The sequence below is a fragment of the Microcaecilia unicolor genome, chromosome 2 (genome assembly GCF_901765095.1).
Source record: "Microcaecilia unicolor chromosome 2, aMicUni1.1, whole genome shotgun sequence".
NCBI lineage: Eukaryota > Metazoa > Chordata > Amphibia > Gymnophiona > Siphonopidae > Microcaecilia > Microcaecilia unicolor.
In genome coordinates this window covers 76280533-76299532 of record NC_044032.1, presented here as the reverse complement: position 1 = coordinate 76299532, position 19000 = coordinate 76280533, and the positions used below count along the sequence as shown (strand labels likewise).

Sequence of the window (19000 nt, the reverse complement as noted above, 5' to 3'; positions counted from 1 at the left end):
TCCAAGAAAATGTCGCCGATGGGCGAAGAAAACTCTAGCTTGTAACCGTCTCTGATAATATCTAGAACCCAACTGTCTGACGTAATGTTGGCCCACTCTTCGAAGAACAAGGTCAGCCGACCTCCAATTTTTGGAACGGAAGAGTGAACCCGCGCCCCATAATTGTGAAGGACGTCCTGCAGGCCCTGGACATGAAGAGGAGGTTGCAGAGCGTTTATCATTGCGAAAGGAAGAATGCTGCTGAAAGCGGTTCCACTGAAAGTTAGGAGCCGGCCAACCAGGATGATAACGGCGAACCTTTCTGAACTGAGATCGAGCAGAAGAAGAATTAGACGAGGGTCTCGCAGCAGACCGAGTTCTATCTTCAGGGAGACGTTGACCCTTCGAGTCACCCAAATCCTTGACAATCTTCTCTAAGTCTTCTCCAAAGAGAAGTCTACCCCTGAAAGGAAGCCGAATAAGTCTCTGCTTAGAGGCCAAATCTGCCGACCAATGGCACAGCCATAACAGGCGACGAGAAGACACCGTCAGAGCCATAAAGGGAGTCAGCTAGATAAGCCAAGCCAGATTCCAAATAGGCTGAAATAGATTCTAAACGAGAACCTTCTTCCAGATCTTGCTCTTGCGCCTGATGAAGCCAACTAAGACATGCCCTGGCTGAATATGAACTACAAATATATGCCTGAAGCGCCAACGCCGACACCTCAAAAGCACGCTTTAAAGAAGCCTCTTGGCGACGGTCCTGTGTATCCTTCAACGCCACCCCTCCCTCAACTGGAAGAGTAGTTTTCTGTGTGACTGCGGTTATTAAGGCATCCACAGTCGGAAGAACATACTTGTCTGCCTGATCCGAAACCACAGGATAAAGGCGAGACATAGCTTTGGCCACCTTAAAACTGCCCTCAGGATCAGCCCATTGCGCAGAAATGAGCTCCTGAATAGCCTCATGAACAGGAAACGCCTTACATCTTGATTGACCGCAGAGGAGGACATAGACTCTGGATCAGCAATGTCCAAAGCCACCAACACATTAGAAATCAGCGAGGCTAGCTCATCCCTATGAAAAACCCGCACCACAGTGGGGTCATCAGGTTCTTCCTGTATTAACTCCCCCTCCTCAAAATCTTCTGTTCTAGAAGGACGAAGAGAACCCTCTGACCGAGCAGCCAAAGAGAGCAAAGAGGACCCAGGTCCTAAAGAAACTGCCTCAGAAAAAGAAGCAGTTCTTCTCCTCTTAGAAGGGAGAGAATCCTGAGCAGATAATAAATGCTCCAGCCCTGCCTCCAAGGAAACAACAGGGAGCACAGAAGCCTGCGAAACAGGCCGAGAGGCAGCCTTCTTTAACAGGAAAGCCTGATGCAGCAACAGAACAAGTTCTGGCAAAAATGGATCCCCAGAGCCCCCAGAAATGAGAGAGGAATCCTGAACATGTGCTGGGGCTGCACAAAGAGTCTCTGATTCAGCCGCTAGCAATGGCTCCGAAACCGCCATCAGCTGACTGGCGGGAGCCGCGTCGGCGGGGAGAGACAAAATGGCGCATGGAGCCGCGCTCTCAGCGTGGGAAACTGATGGTGCTTCTATGGTCGCAGTAACAGCTGGCCCAGACTTGGAGCAACCCGCTAGACAAAGCCCCGCTGAGGATCTCTTTTTACCGCAGCGGGAGCAGCGCTTGACAACTTCGGCGGCCATAATGAGTCTCCGCACAAAGCCAAGGAGAAAAAAAATCAAAGCACTCACCCCGCACTGCAAGAGAACCTCCCTCCGACGAACACTGACGGGGCAGCTCAAACGGAGAGTCGGAGTTCCCACTCTGTTCAGCCCACTGAAAACGTCTGTCTCTCTAATATGTATTTGGAACACAGGTCCTGCTGCTGCTTCTCGTCAAATCTCTTTTTTTTTTTAAGGTGAGGAAGGTTACATAGGAAAGCAAAGCAAAGCAGGAAGAGAGACCGACGTGGGACACGGGGTGAGGCAGGGACCCCCAAAAGAGGTATGCCGCCAAGGATGACACCAGTGCCAACAGCCCCCACACTCAACTGGCTAGCAAACAGCAGCCCAGGAGGAGTCCCAAAGCAGAAAATCCAGGAGCTGGTAAGGAGACGTCCACCACCTGCTGGAGATAGAGATATACTAGCTTACAGAGGGGCTGGTAGTCCAATATCACTCACTGAAGTCAGTGATCTCTATCTCCACCTGCTGGTAGACGGACACAACCCACCAGTTGATGGATTCATCTGCTGCCTGCACTAAGGAACTTAAATTATCCCTGCATGCTTTATGGGAAGTGCTCTAAACAGTTTCCAAAACCATTCCAAAATGAAACTATTGAGAACTGTGACGGATATCCTAAATACCACAGAAGGGATAACGGCGTCGGTACACTCTTAAATGGAAAATTCATTAATAACAGTTGGTTAGTCCCTTATAACCCTTACTTACTTTTAAAGTACAATTCCCATATAAATGTGGAAGTATGTGCATCTATTAAAAGTGTCAAGTACCTCTTTAAATATGTCTATAAAGGACACGATTGTGCCAATGTGGTTATTACAGACCACCAAATTTTACGTGATGAAAATAAAACGTTTACTGACTCTAGATATGTTAGTGCTCCTGAAACTGCATGGCGATTAAACGGTTTTGAAATGCATTACCAATCACATACTATACAGAGATTGGAAGTACACTTACCAGATCAACAAAGCATTGTTTTTCACCCTAATGAAGTCGAGGCTGCAGTACAAAGAGCCAGAACCAGGGACACCACTTTAACAGCGTGGTTTAAACTTAATGCAGAAGATAATTCTCCAAAGACCATTTTGTATGTAGATATTCCTATGTACTATACTTTTGACAAAAGAGAACGAAGCTGGAAATGTAGAAAAGCAGGACATAACAAAACAATTGGGAGAATATATGCAGTTCATTTTTCAGCGGACCCTGAGCGTTACTGTTTAAGGCTAATTCTACTACACAAACCAGGGGCGAAGTCCTTTGAAGACTTAAAAACAGTTGCATGTGTTCTTTATAATACATTTCAAGATGAAGCCAAGAAAATGGGGCTCATTGACGATGAAGCTCTGTGGGAGAACACCTTAGACGATACACTCACATGCAGCATGCCACAGCAAATCAGACACCTTTTTGCATACATTTGTGTTTTTGCCATACCATCAAATGCTTTCCAAATTTTCCAAAAATGCAAACTTAATATGACACAAGATTTTCAACACATCCATGGTTGCAAAGGTGATTGCTCGATTTGTGAACAATTGTGCCTTCAGAAAATCCAAGCCGTTCTGACTACACATGGCAAAAAACTTGAACACTTTGGTTTACCAACAGTCATTCACAGAATAGAAGATCCTAAACTTGCCTTCAGTGTTGGAGAAGAAAACAGAAAGCTGAACAAAAACTAAATAATGAGCAAAGGGAAGCATTTCATATTATGTGAAGGAGTAGCCTGGTGGTTAGTGCAGTAGACTTTGATCCTGGGGAACTGAGTTCGATTCCCACTACAGCTCCTTGTGACTCTGGGCAAGTCACTTAACCCTCCATTGCCCCTGGTACAAAATAAGTACCTGAATATATGTAAATCGCTTTGAATGTAGTTGCAAAAACCTCAGAAAGGCAGTATATCAAGTTCCATTTCCCTTTCCCCTATACTTTCTGCCTGCAATACAAAAAACATAACCCACACATGCTTCTTCCTAGACGGTCCTGCTGGAAGTAGAATGTATACATATAATACTATCCTGAGCTCCATCCGAGGAGATGAAGGAATTGCACTACCTGTTGCTTCTACAGGAATTGCTGCAAATCTCCTTCCAGGAGGACAAACTCATCATTCACAGTTTAAGTTACCTGTTCCTCTACTGGAAACGTCAACATCAAGTATCAGATTAACATCAAATGATGCTTCCATCATTAGAGATGCTAAAATCCTTATTTGGGGATGAGTCAACTATCCTGCTTATTTTCGAAGGAGAAGGCCGGCCATCTTCCGACACAAATCGGGAGATGGCCGACCTTCTCCTAAGGCCGGCCAAATCGGTATAATCGAAAGCCGATTTTGGCCGGCTTCAACTGCTTTCCATCGCAGGGCCGGTCAAAGTTCAAGGGGGCGTGTTGGCAGTGTACCGAAGGCGGGACGGGGCATGGTTAAGAGATGCCTGGCCTCGGCCGATAATGGAAAAAAGGCCAGCTTTGACGAGCATTTGGTCGACTTTACTTGGTCCTTTTTTGTTCACAACCAAGCCTTGAAAAGGTGCCCGAACTGACCAGATGACCACCGGAGGGAATCAGGGATCACCTCCCCTTACTCCCCCAGTGATCACCAACCCCCTCCCTCCCAAAAAAAAAATTAAAAACATTCTTTTGCCAGCCTCTAATGTCATACCCAGGTCCATCACAGCACTATGCAGGTCCCTGGAGCAGTTTTTAATGGGTACTACAGTACACTTCAGGCAGGCGGACCCAGGCCCATCCCCCCTACCTGTTACACTTGTGGTGATAAATGGGAGCCCTCCAAAACCCACCCAAAACCCACTGTACGCACATCTAGGTGCCCCCGTTACCCTTTAAGGGCTATGGTAGTGTTGTTCAGTTGTGGGGAGTGGGTTTGGGGGGGGGGTTGGGGGGCTCAGCACCCAAGGTAAGGGAGCTATGCACCTGGGATCAATTTGTGAAGTCCACTGCAGTGCCCCCTAGGGTGCTCAGTTGGTGTCCTGGCATGTGAGGGGGACCAGTGCCCTACAAATGCTGGCTCCTCCCACGACCAAATGGCTTGGATTTGACCGGGTTTGAGATGGCCGCCATTAGTTTCCATTATCAGCGAAAACCAATGGCAGCCATCTCTAACGCCGGCGATCTCTAAGGGCGGCCCAAATGTTGAGATTTGACTGGCCCCGACCATATTGTCAAAACGAAAGATGGCCAGCCATCTTGTTTCGATAATACGGTCGGGTACGCCGCTTAACGGGGCCGTCCTTAGAGATGGCCGCCCTTATAGATGGGCGCCCCGTTCAATTATGCCCCTCCACGGCACCCAGTATGGCACTTACTGCTGTAGACAGAATCCTCAAAGACATCATGAACAATCAGAAACCATTTGGCAGGAAAGTTCTTCTCCTTGGTGGAGATTTTCGGCAAACTCTACCAGTGGTACCACACGGTGACCGAGCTCACATTATTGAAGCCAGCATTAAGTTAAATAAACTATGGAAAAAAATTGAAATACTAAAATTAAACAACAATGTCCGCTCTGTAGACCCAGATTACAACAACTGGCTTATTACTTTAGCAGACGGGAATCTTCCATGTCCAGACGGTTTCAAAGATATTATCGAAATCTCACAGAAGCACATTTGTGACGGTGATATAGTTTATGCCGTTTTTGGAGAAAACAATACTGCAGATACTGTTTACAACTTTGCTAAAAAGGCTATTCTTTGCCCAAAAAAATGCACATGTTGACAAGATAAATGAGGCTGTTCTAAATATTTTAGAAGGTGAGACAATTATTTATTTAAGTTCAGACTCCATTCATGACGCCAGTGATGAGGAACATCATTTATATCCTGTAGAATTCCTTCATGAACAAACTCTAACTGACATGCCTTGCCATAATTATCCTATTCAGGAATTTAAATACTAAGCGAGGTTTATGTAACGGAACTCGCTTAATAGTGAAAGACTTGAAAACTAACCTCATTATTAGTCAAGTAATCACTGGGTCAACTGCAGGGAGTACTGTTTTTATCCCACGTATTGAACTAACACCATCTAACACTGACCTCCCATTTACATTACGTCGAAAACAATTTCCTGTGAAACTGGCTTTTGCAATGACAATTAACAAGTCACAAGGACAAACATTTGAAAAAGTTGGCATTTTCCTCCCAGAAACAGTGTTTACACATGGGCAACTGTATGTAGCATTTTCAACAGTTTGAAACTCTTCTGATGCAATTGTAAAAGTCATAGATGGTCCTGAACAAGAAAAGCTTTTCCCTCAATGTAACAAAGTTTTCACAAAAAATATTGTTTATAAAGAAATCTTGCAAATGTAAACAAGCATTATATTTCTAATAAAAAATTTTAAATTTCTGTGTACTCTTTAGCTTTTTGGAAATATACTATAAATAAAAATTAAAACAAAATACAAAGGATGAGGAGGAGTCTAAAGATGGCGGCACAAAGTTTCCACGCTTAACTTAGCTTGAGAAGAAAAATATATTTGATTCCACAATGCCACATACCAAGCGAAAAGGTTCAGTCAGGGGTGTAGCCTCCGCGCCCAGGACCTCCTCACCGTCGCAATCATCCATCAAGCAGTTTTTTGTGAAAATGCCAGACACAATTCCAGGAGGAACCCTGCTATCCCGGAGGGAGGAGACTTCCGAGATCAGGGGCCGAATGTCACTCTTTCACCCCTGGAACTCAATCCACCGCCTCCGCCCGCTGGCATTTTCTTGCAGGGGAGAACCCCCCCCCCTTACGGAAGTCGAAGGAGGGGAAACCCATGAAGGAGGCTCTGAGGGAACTCGAGCCAGCAGAGGTTTGGGACGAGTTGTTCCCCAAACACAGCCACGAGCTTTTCTAACAAAACCGGAAATGGTTACACTAGAGAGCATATGGGAAGCTCTCCAACACCTTGATGCCAAGCTCACTAATTCAACCAGAGAAATTGCGACACTAGTGAGTACTATTGATATGCTTTCCAAACCTTTAGATGGAATTAAGAAAGACTCGGACAATGAAATGAAAGAGATTAAAGAAGAAGTAAAAAAATTACAAGAATTCTCACTACGACAATAAAAGATAAACATTACATTCATAGAAAAATTGAGCAAATGGAAAATTATAATCGCAGATTGAACTTGCGCCTTATAAATTTTCCCAAATCTTTGGGGATTTCTCCCCTGGATGCATTCAAGAAATACCTAATTGAAGTTTTGAAGTATTCCCCTGAACATATTCCACCAATTAACAAAATATACTATATTCCAAAAAAGAAAGAAATGGGAGTAGACTCAGAAGTAGAAATTCAAAAACAAGGAAGAGAACTATTAAATTTGGATGTAACTCAATTGTTGGAAACATCTATGTCAGAAGCTTCTGACCGAGCTACTTTAATTGTCTCATTTATCTTAGAACAAGACTTAGAAGCGGTTAAACGCTTATTCTTTAGAAACTCTCAGTCACTATTTTTGGGTGAAAAGATTTGGATGTTTATGGATGTAACTAAACAAACACAGGAAAGAAGAAGAGCTTTTCTTGCTATTAGGAAAGATGTTTTGGCACTAGGTGCCTCATTTTTTCTAAATTATCCCTGCAAATGTGTTATAAAATATTTAGGAATTAAATATGTCTTCTTCAATCCTGACCAATTAAGAACACGCTGTGATTGGCTGAGAGACCTTCAGGTCTCTCTCAGCTGAGCTAAACGGGATCACGCAGTGAAGGATGTCCAAAAAGGACGTCTTTTTTGGAGTGGGGTCCTAAGAGTGAAGGACGTCCAAAAAGGACATCTTTTTGAAGTGTTTTTTAAAATTATTATAATAAGTGAAGGACGTCCAAAAAGAACGTCTTTTTGGAGTGGGGTTTTTTTTTTTTTTACAAGTGAAGGACGTCCAAAAAGGACATCATTTTAAAGGGTTTTTTTTTTTTTGAGTGAAGGACGTCCAAAAGGACATCCCTGATGACATTTTTTTTCTTCCGATTCTTTCCTTTGCCTCAACGAGAGGTGTAGACCTCCCGTTAGGTTTTCCACAGTAATGGGATCGGAAAACGGTAGTGCATCTCATTATAATAGCCTTGCAACGGTAGTGCAGCTCATTATAATACCCTTTGGATCATTTGCATTCTGTTTTCGTTAGCTGCTACCGTGACAGGAAAATGCCCTTTTGTGCATATCCCCGGTTTACTACTTGTGCACTAAACTGGCTAGAACCAGTTTAAAACCCACGTTGCTGGCTCGTTAGGTTTAGTGCATCTGGCCCTAAGTCAAAATAACCTGTTCTTTAGCTGGGCTCTGGTATTATCATATTGAAAATGTGACCATACCAAGCCTTGTGGTTATGCTCCACTAATAAGTTAAACAATTAACTGGCTTTCTTGAAAGGATTATATAACCTTTGGATGCATGACTAAGAACAAAAACACACACTTATATATGTAGTATCAAAATTCCTCATGTACAGCCACAAAACAGCCTTTTAGGGTAGATAGTGTTCACAACGAGCTCCTTTTATTATTGACCAGATAGAAGAGGTAAGTGTTTTCAGTTTTGGCACAGTGTAAGTCATCAGAAGAACAAAATGTAAGATAACCAATGGACTGCATTAGGGGCTTATAGCCCATTTAGTTGTGTTTCAACAAATGAGAGATCTGCATGAAACCAAATATTTATTTTTATTATTTTGACTTATAAAACCACTTGTCCCTGAAACATGCTCAAAACAGCATAATCCCTTTGTGTATCTAAAATTTAAACTTCTACAAAAGAGATGAGGTGAAGATGTGATTCCATGTGCCCCAATGAAATGAGAGTTTAATTTTACTTCCATCCATTTAATTTCAATATATTCCATCTTTATAACACCAGGCTTTTCAAGGTGGATTACAACAACTGTTAACAAGAACCTTTCAGGAAACAGGATATCCTCCCTGAGATTTGGTGTAGAAAAATGAGCACAAAATACAGAGTTTATTACTGCTGTTCCTACCAGCTACAATAATTTTTAAACTATTTTAGTGATGTTCAATTTTATTTCATTATATTTATATCTAGATATGGGAAGCTTTCAAATAAATACAAAATAAAATAAAATAAAATCCCTTATCCCTTACTTTTTAAGGCACTGCCTATCCAACTGGAACAGCTTTAGACTTTTTAAAAATAGACCACATATAGGAAGTTCGTTTTTTTTTAGTAAGCTTTTGCTATTGTTTTCAATAGTGTTTGCAATTGTTTTGGGTGAACTAAAATGGCGACAAGCTCCACCTACTGTCTTCAGCCTCCATAATGGGCTAGATAGGCTCAGGCCATCTCATGTTCTCAATCTAACTTCCTTGCTAGGAAGCATACAGCTAGGCCAGGGAAGGCACAGAGGGAAGGAGTGAAGGCCTACTGCATACACCTTTACTGAATACCGTGAATCGGAACCTCAACAGCCAGGTAGGCCAAGTTTAACTTGAACCTTATAGCTTTGCATGTTTGATTCAGCCTGAAGAAGGCTAGCTGGTGAAATGTTAAGGGCTGTACTGATAACTCTGGGGAGCCAGTCTTGATCCAAGAGGAAGTACTGCTTTACCAACAGGTAGTGCATGCAGTGGTCCTGCAGGAGCAGGCCATGGAGGACATTATTATGTTCAAAGACAAGTTTTGAATTGGATTTTTCCTTCCCCTGTGAACTCAACAGGGCCCCCTTTTCCAACACCTTTAATAAATGTTAATTTTATTCATTCTAACCTGTTGCATGGTGTCAATTTATCTGGGCCCTAAGCCCACCTTAGTCATGGTATTACAGTCCACATCAGTGGAACTTTTTAAATTCTCTTTTTAAATACCTCCTTATTGTCCTTTATTTTAACCATTCTATTACTCTTTCATCTGTATAGATGTTATGCTAAATGTGTAAGCTGATGAAAAAACAGCTGTTCACTTACGGTATATCCTGTGATAGTGCCAGCATGCTCTTTTGGCATTCTCCATTGCACGCTGAAAGCTGTACAGTTCAGAGAGTCAAGCTGTATGTCACGAGGTGGCCCCAGTCTGTCTGCCTCAAAACAAAATAAACTTCATTAGTCTAAGATAGAAAGCAAGTTATTTGAGATTCTTTTTATTAAAGAGGAACTGTCATCAGCCTTTAATCACATAACAGGAGACTCTATCAATATAGTTGTGTAATCAAACTCAACAAGTGTTCCTTTTTCAAGATTTTTAATATAACATTTTAATACACAAACCAGTTAGGATGGAGAGAGGCATTTTCTTTAATGATAATGAACTGGTATATGATGTGAAAGGATTTTACTACACAAACACAAGCACTAAATTTGAGCACATAATGCACCTGTGATGGCTGGGACTGCAGAAGACTAAAGGATTTACTCTCGCCACAAGTCAAGAGATTAAAAGCTAAGTGGATATTGTACCTATATGCAGTGGCGTACCAAGGGGGGGCGGTGGGGGCGGTCCGCCCCGGGTGCACGCCGCTGGGGGGGTGCCGCGCGCCTGTCTGCTCCGCTCGTTCCATGCTCCCTCTGCCCCGGAACAGGTTATTTCCTGTTCCGGGGCAGAGGGAGCATGGAACGAGCGAAGCAGACAGGCGCGTGGCACCCCCCCCCCCCCAGCAGGTAAAAATGCACCCGGGGGGGGTGTCCTTTCGCCGGGGGGGGGGGGGAGATGGCCTTTCGCTGGGGGTGGGGGTGTCACGCTGCACCCGGAGGGGGGGCGCATCAGCGATCCGCCCCGGGTGTCAGCCACCCTAGGAACGCCACTGCCTATATGTTTGAAACAGTTTCTATACACATGATGTGTTATGATTCAGGACTATCCAACATATAGGAGGGAGGTTGGGCGATGAGTGCAATGATGTCTTAATGGTGTCATGCTTGCTTATTAGTAGTCCAGCCGTAGCAGCATGCTTTTACTGAGCACTTTTTAACAATGTTAGCCATGCGCTGGTACCTTCACTAGTTTATGTTTGTTACACAGTTCACAGCAAATTAAAAAAGAAAAAATATTTAGTTATAGTTAAGTACAGAGGTTTCTATTGCATATATGGTTATCTCTTTCTTTCCCTTCTGTGGCCCTCTCCTTTCCAGCAGTAGCCTGAGACATTTGGGAGGGGCACCCCTCGCTCCCCCCTGAACTAAGCCCATGTAAAAGGAAGTGATACTGCAAACAATATTTTTTAACAAGCACTTCCAATAAATATCACAAATATTTCTATATCATTTTATACAAAATTCTCTAATCAGTGGAGAGAAGTATCTTTTGAGTTATGAAGTAATCATATATGAGAAAAAAGCCTAGCTCCCAATATACAGAGACTTAGAGGGGCATAATCGAACGGGGCGCCCAAGTTGTCATGAGGGCGTCCTCGCAGGACGGCCCCATAAAGGGGCGGGGCAACCCGTATTATCGAAACAAGATGGGCGTCCATCTTTCATTTCGATAATACAGTCGGGGACGCCCAAATCATGAAATTTAGGTCGACCTTAGAGATGGTTGTCCTTAGGTCATTTTTCAGATGGTCGTCCCCGGTTTTCGGCGATAATGGAAACCGAGGACGCCCATCTCAAAAATGATCAAATCCAAGCTATTTGGTCATGGGAGGAGCCAGCATTCGTAGTGCACTGGTCCCCCTCACATGCCAGGACACCAACCAGGCACCCTAGGGGGCACTGCAGTGGACTTCACAAATTGCTCCCAGGTGCATAGCTCCCTTACCTTTGGTGCTGAGCCCCCCAAACCTCCCCCCCAAACCCACTCCCCACAAATGTATACCACTACCATAGCCCTAAGGGGTGAAGGGGGGCACCTACATGTGGGTACAGTGTGTTTTGGGGGGGAGGGTTGGAGGGCTCAACATTTACCACCACAAGTGTAACAGGTAGGGGGGGTGGGCCTGGGTCCGCCTGCCTGAAGTGAACTGCACCCACTAAAAACTGCTCTAGGGACCTGCATACTGCTGTGATGGAGCTGGGTATGACATTTGAGGCTGGCATAGAGGCTGGCAAAAAATGTTTTTAAATTTTTTTTTTGGGGGGGGGTGGGAGGGGGTTGGTGACCACTGGGGGAGTAAGGGGAGGTCATCCCCGATTCCCTCTGGTGGTCATCTGGTCAGTTCAGGCACCTTTTCGAGGCTTGGTTGTGAAAAAAAATGGACCAAGTAAAGTCAGCCAAATGCTCGTCAGGGACGCCCTTCTTTTTTCCATTATCAGCAGAGGACGCCCATCTCTAAATCACGTCCCAGTCCCGCCTTCAGTACGTTGCCGACACGCCCCCGTGAATTTTGGTCGTCCCCGTGACGGAAAGCAGTTGAGGACGCCCAAAATCAGCTTTCCATTATGCCGATTTGGACGACCCTGAGAGAAGGACGCCCATCTCCCGATTTGTGTCAGAAGACGGGCGCCCTTCTCTTTTGAAAATGCCCCTGTTACTCTATTGCGTTCCAAAAATAGCTCGAAATGTGATCGTGTTGGTTGATTCTGAAATATAATATAAGTAGCTAGTATGATCAGATAAATGCTAATATGATAAAGTTTTTTTGCATTCATTGTTGTAAAAAATTGTTTCTTAAGTGATATATTTAGAGGTCCTTTTACTAAGTAGCAGTAAGCAGTAACATGTGCTTACCACAGGCTAAAAGGCACTGTCGTGGGAGGTGCTCAGGCATCCCATGATAGTTCTGGGATTGGCACGCGCTACCCATGCGCTAAAAATAGGTTTTATTTTTTTGCGTTGGGGGGGGTGCGTTTGGAGGCGGTGAGTAGGCATGCCCTATGCTAATTAGGTAGCATAGGGAAATCACCATGTGCTGCCTAATTAGCGTGGGGTTAACCCTTGAGCTCTTACAGCCTAGTAAATAAGTAGCGGTAAGGGGTCACATGCTAATTGCCATGTGCTAATTGGGAAATTAGTGCACGACCATCAATGGGGAAATAGAAATTGTGGCCATTTTACAGTCATGCTAGAAGTGGCCTCAGTGCATAGGAAAGTCCCATGCTACTGATACCACAGGCCACTTTTTAGTGCAGCTTAGTAAAAGGGCTCCTTAATGATGTATATAGTGATGTACATGAGTTTCTGGGTAGATTAAAGAAAGTTTTGTAAAATGATATGGAAATATCTCTAATATTTATTGGAATTGCTTTTTGAAGCATATTTTATAAGGGCAACATAGGCACCTTTAGAAAATAGGCTCCCAATAGCGGCAGACCTACTTTATACAGCACCCGGGATGGAGCTGACATGAAATTTGCTTAAGTGTATTCTATAAAGTGCATCTTAATTTAGGCATACTTTATTGAATAAGCCTACATTTCCACACAGTATGTAGAATACGCCGAATGCTGCTCCGTGGGCAGTTATGCCAATTAAAACTTGGTGTAAATCTCACAGCCTAAACTATGCGTGGACGGTATGTATTCTATAGTATCACACATAGATTTTAGAAATGCCCATGACCCTCCCATGGCCATGCCCCTTTTCAAACATGGTGTGTATAAATTCTTTTACACACACCATGTTACAGAATATGCTTAGACAGTTCTGCATAAATTTTAATTAATGCCAATTAGTGCTGATAATTGGTTGTTAACATCAAATTTTCAATGCTGATTAGCTTGTCAACCAATTAGTTTATGCGCATTGTTATGGAATATGCTTTGATTTCCGCACAGAAATTGAAGCGCAATATATAGAATCCTGGGGTAAGTGCAAATTCCATAATGTTAATTACATAATTACATTATAGAATATTAGTGTAAGTCCACAGTTACATACCTAACTTAAGGTGCAAACACTTATGCTAGCTCAATGGCTGGTGTAATAGTACTCTATAACTTGCACACGTATGTGCTAGGCATGCCCCTCTCAGGTCCACACCCCTCTTTCAGTTGCACGCTATGGATTTTGCATGCTCAATTTGTAGAACAGTGACTAAAGGCAGTTATGCACATAAATGAAAATTAGTGCCAATTAGCATCAATTTACACCAATTATAACCAAGTATTAGTTGTTAATTCCAATGAGCAGCTAATTTAACAATTAAATTATGTTCATAACTGGCACTATTCTATAATTTGTGCATGCAACTTTGTATGCTAAGTTCATTCAAATTAAGGGCTATATGTGGATATGCATGTTCTAGAAAACACAGATGTACATTGCAACCCCACCTCCACTCCACCCAAACTATATCCCTGGGAATACCTGTGCACAGATCATGTAAAAGTAGTAACACAATTTCTATTCACATACTTTTTACATGTGAATGTGATCATGCAATTTTGAGAAGCCCTTTCCTGCTTGTGAAACAGGCTTTACAGATGGAAAAAGCTTTTTTCAAATGATCACCTATGGAAGTAATTTGATAACTTGCTGCCTCAGATTAGGGACCACAAGGGGGCACCATAAGCATAGGAGCCAACTTTTCAAAATGATTGGGGGTGCTGAATTTTTTTTTTAACAGGTGGTGCATTCCCCCGCCCCCTTCCTCCCCCTCGCTGCCCCCCTCCCCCTCCTCCGAGTGCCAGTCCCAACCCCAGCCTGACCTCTTCTCCCACAACAGTCCTCCGCGAGTCCATCCTCGCCTTCCTGCATGCCGCCCAGAATTTTAAAACTCATCTTACCTCGGGATCCCGGCGGCAACAGTGAAAGGTGAGCAGGCTCGGTGCTTCAGCCTTCCCTTCTCTCTCAGCTCTGGTCACACCCTTGTGGAAACAGAAAATGAGAGCAGGACCAGAGCTGAGAGAGAAGGGAAGGCTGAAGCGCCGAGCCTGCTCGCCTTTCACTGCTGCCGCCGGGACCCCGAGGTAAGATGAGTTTTAAAATTCTGGGCGGCACGCAGGAAGGCGAGGACAGACCAGCGGAGAACTGAGGGAGAAGAGGGCGGGCACCGGGCAGGTGGGCTGGCTGGGAAGGGAACTTCCGGCGGGTGCAGAGCTGGTCCTAGGGTTTCTGGCGCCCTCCTGCAGCCTATTAGTCGGTGCCCCTACCCATCCAGGGGTGGTATCACTATGGCTCCGCCCCTACAGTAGTCACACCCCTTTTACCAGCCAAACTTGTGTTTTTTTTGTTTTCATTATAAATGATTTCTGTAAGCTGTTACAGCTCCATTATACTCTAAATGACACAAACCAAATTAGCATATGAGAACAGACAGTCTTGCCAACTCTGAAAAACAATGTGTTAGCAAAATCTCAGAATCTAACAAACAGATCCCTATTCAGACACTTGGCCTTGCAGTCACACATGCAGAACAGAGCTTGCCCCTCTTCAAATTCTTCAAAAATTAACCTGAAATCCTAAGAAGTTAGACCCTGCATGCAGCACAATACCAGACAAACAGAAAGAAATACATTGCTAAACACCACACAGGTCACATCGAATAGCATAGACACCCCATCGGCAACCAACCTAGCGAACTATTTCAATGAAAAAATCATAAAGCTCCGACACATGATACCAAGTAACACTATTGAGTACACAAGCATCCTTGAATGCCTAGACCCAAAATCGGGGGAATACCCAGCCGATCGATCGTGGACCAATTTTGACTTGATTTCAGTAGAGGAACTCACACACTGGCTGAAGGTAGATGAGGATTTGTTTTTCTGATCATGCTGGCCCAGTATCTGATTCTGCTGCTATCTGTCCTCTTAACTACGTTTCCAGGGCTTCCTTTCCATTTATTTCTTTACTTTCCTCCTTTCTTCTTCATTTCTTGCTCTATATCCATAAGTAAAAGCTGGGTCCTCCTCTCTCCCCTGCCTCCCTCCATGCTCCATCCATCCATATCCAGCAATTCTCCTCTCTCCCCTGCCCTCCTCTCCATGTCAAGCAATTTCTCCTCTCTCCCTGGGCCCTGCCCTCCCATCCATGTCCATCCATGCTTCTCTGGCCCCTGCCCACCTCCATCAAGCCATATCAAGCAATTTCTCCTCTCCCTGGGCCCTACCCTCCCATCTGTGCTCCTCTGTCCCCTGCCCACCTCCATCCAGCCATATCAAGCAATTTCTCCTCTCCCTGGGCCCTGTCCTCCCATCCATGCCCATCCGTGCTTCTCTATCCCCTGCCCACCTCCATCCAGCCATATCAAGCAATTTCTCCTCTCTCCCTGGGCCCTGCCCTCCCATCCATGTCTATCAATGCTCCTCTGTCCCCTGCCCACCTCCATCCATCCATCTCAAGCAATTCTCCTCCCTTCCCTCCCTGTACAGCAATTTCTCCTCTCTCCCTGGGCCCTGCTCTCTCCTCCCATCCAGATCCATCCATCAATGCTTCGCTCCCCGCTGCCCTCCCGCTCCCGCTCCCATGTCCACCTGCCCTACCTGCCCCTCTTTTCTAAATTTTTTAAATTTACCTCCGTCGCATCAGCTGAGCCTGCGCAGCGTCAGTGAAAGCGCTGCCCCCTAGCCTTCCCTTCGCTTGTTCGTTACCTGTCATTGTCCCACCTTCTTCTGACATCATTTCCGTGAGGGCGGGACACTGACAGGGAACGAGCGAAGCGAAGGGAAGACTAGTGGGCAGCGTTTTCACTGACGCTGCGTAGCTGCTGCGACGTCAGAGGTTTAAGCGGCGCCCCCCCCCCGCCCCTACCTGGGCGGGTGAAAACATTGAGGGTGCTCGAGCACCCACAGCACCCACGGAGTCGGCGCCTATGACCATAAGTGCCAATTGTATAACAATGCTTAGGTGCAGCTCAGCCATTAAATTCTGGAGTTTGTTGCTAGAGAATGTGGTAAAAGCAGTTAGCTTAGCAGGGTTTAAAAAAGGTTTGGCTAGTTTCCTAAAAGAAAATCCATAAGCCATTATTAAGATGGACTTGGGAAAATCCACTGCTTATTTCTAGTATAAGCAGCATAAAATCTGTTTTACTGTTCTGGGATCTTGCCAGGTACTTGTAACCTGGATTGGCCACTGTTGGATGTTACCCAACACACTCCAAAGAAACAATGTACATGCAGGTGTAAATCCTGAATCAATTCTTAATCATGAACACTACCACACAGAACAAAGACCAACATATATGAGGAGAAGGAAAAAGCCTCAGGACCACACTTCCGCCATTCATATCTTCATCAGCAGTAGGAATTTTACAGGTAATAACCTCATAGGTATAAAAAATGTTTTCCCTTATTAATGTGTAAGGTGCTCTGTACTACTACTACTACTACTACTTATCACTTCTATAGCGCTACTAGACGTACGCAGCGCTGTACACTTGAACATGAAGAGACAGTCCCTGCTCGACAGAGCTTACAATCTATTTAGGACAGACAAACAGGACAAGCAAGACTTATCTGCACAGTCTCTCCTCGGACTGTCTAACCATTTAAGCTACAAAAAAAAATCCAAATAAACAAATAGAAACCAGCTAAGGTCCGCTCTTAGATAATGTACAAACAAAAAAACAGAACAATAATAATAAAAAGAGAAGTAGTTTATGGAACAATTACACGACTTGGCCACATTTTGCCCATAGGCTGCACGAAAAGGGGTGTAAACACAATCCACCTTATAATTGAAAGAGAAAAACGCATAGATTTCGACCCAAATCGGGAGATAGACGTTTATCTCACAAAAATGAATAAATCGGTATAATGGAAAGCCGATTTTGGACGTTTTCAACTGCACTCCATCGCAGAAGCGTACAAAGTTGACGGGGCGTGTCGGAGGCGTGGCGAAGGTGGAACTGGGGCGTGGTTATCGGCCGAGGAGAGATGGGCGCCTTTCGCCGATAATGGACAAAAAGTATGCGTTTGTAGCTAGAATTTAGGGCACTTTTCCTGGACCCTGTTTTTTCACGAATAAGGCCCCAAAAAGTGCCCTAAATGACCAGATTACCACCAGAGGGAATCGGGGATGACCTCCCCTGACTCCCCCAGTGGTCACTAACCCCCTCCCACCACAAAAAATGATGTTTCACAACTTTTTATTTTCACCCTCAAATGTCATACCCACCTCCCTGGCAGCAGTATGCAGGTCCCTGGAGCAGTTGTTAGGGGGTGCAGTGGACTTCAGGCAGGTGGACACAGGCCCATTCCCCCTCTACCTGTTACAATTGTGCTGCTTAATGCTTAGTCGTCCAACCCCCCCCAAACCCACTGTACCCACATGTAGGTGCCCCCCTTCACCCCTTAGGGCTATAGTAATGGTGTAGACTTGTGGGCAGTGGGTTTTGAGGGGGATTTGGGGGGCTCAACACACAAGGGAAGGGTGCTATGCACCTGGGAGCTCTTTTACCTTTTTTTTTGTTTTTGTAAAAGTGCCCCCTAGGGTGCCCGGTTGGTGTCCTGGCATGTGAGGGGGACCAGTGCACTACGACTCCTGGCCCCTCCCAAGAACAAATGCCTTGGATTTATTCGTTTTTGAGCTGGGTGCTTTCATTTTCCATTATCACTGAAAAACAAAAACGCCCAGCTCACAAATTGTTGAATAAAACATGGACGTCTATTTTTTTTCGAAAATACGGTTCGGTCCACCCCTTCACGGACCCGTTCTCGGAGATAAACGCCCATGGAGATAGACGTTTTCGTTCAATTATGCCCCTCCACATATCCCTAATTATACTGGAAAAACATACAGCACTCCTGTTCACAGGGCCAGCACTCCTTAAGAGTTTGCAATATAATTACTATTAGGGGTATATTTTGTTTACACTACTTTTAGTTTTACCCCTGATGGAGCCTGTGGGCAAAACGTGTCCATACCAGGTAATGTTCAATAAACCACTTTTCTTTTTATTATTATTGATCTGCTATTTCATCTGTATTCTACCATTTAAGCTGCCTCAGGGTATAGACTACATTGTGCAACTGCTTCAACTGAATGCAAACACGTTCTAGTGACCTTGGCTTCATAATATGAGGGAAGGAAGTTTTTTTTTTTATGCCTATGAGGTTAGTATCTGTAAAATTCCTATCGCTGATAATGATATGAATGGCAGTGGTATGGTTCTAAGGCTTTTGTCCTTCTCTTCATGTTATGTTGGTCTTTGTGCTATGTAAAAATGTTCATGATTAAGAATTGATTTAGGATTTACACCTGCGTGCACATTGTTTCGTGGGAGTGTGTTGGGTAAGGGAAAATTAGGTTCTTACCATGATAATTTTCTTTCCTTTAGTCATAGCAGATGAAGCCATTACGTATGGGTTGTGTCCATCAACCAGCAGGGGGAGATAGAGAGCACTCAATTTTTCACAGTGCCTCATGGCCAGCTAGCACCACTGCCTCTTCAGTATTTGAAGCTTCCAAAGCAGT

The 19000-nt window shown here is 44.4% G+C and overlaps 1 protein-coding gene across 2 annotated transcripts in view; it reads right to left on the bottom strand.

Annotated features, from left to right (window-relative positions):
• The window catches only part of EGFLAM (EGF like, fibronectin type III and laminin G domains), a 475563-nt gene that overhangs the window by 372423 nt on the left and 84140 nt on the right, over positions 1 to 19000 (bottom strand). For both annotated transcript variants that reach the window (XM_030193055.1, XM_030193056.1), the window contains exon 2: positions 9673 to 9782. In XM_030193055.1, coding sequence (XP_030048915.1) covers positions 9673 to 9782 — 110 coding nt within the window. The remainder of the gene's footprint in view (positions 1 to 9672; positions 9783 to 19000) is intronic.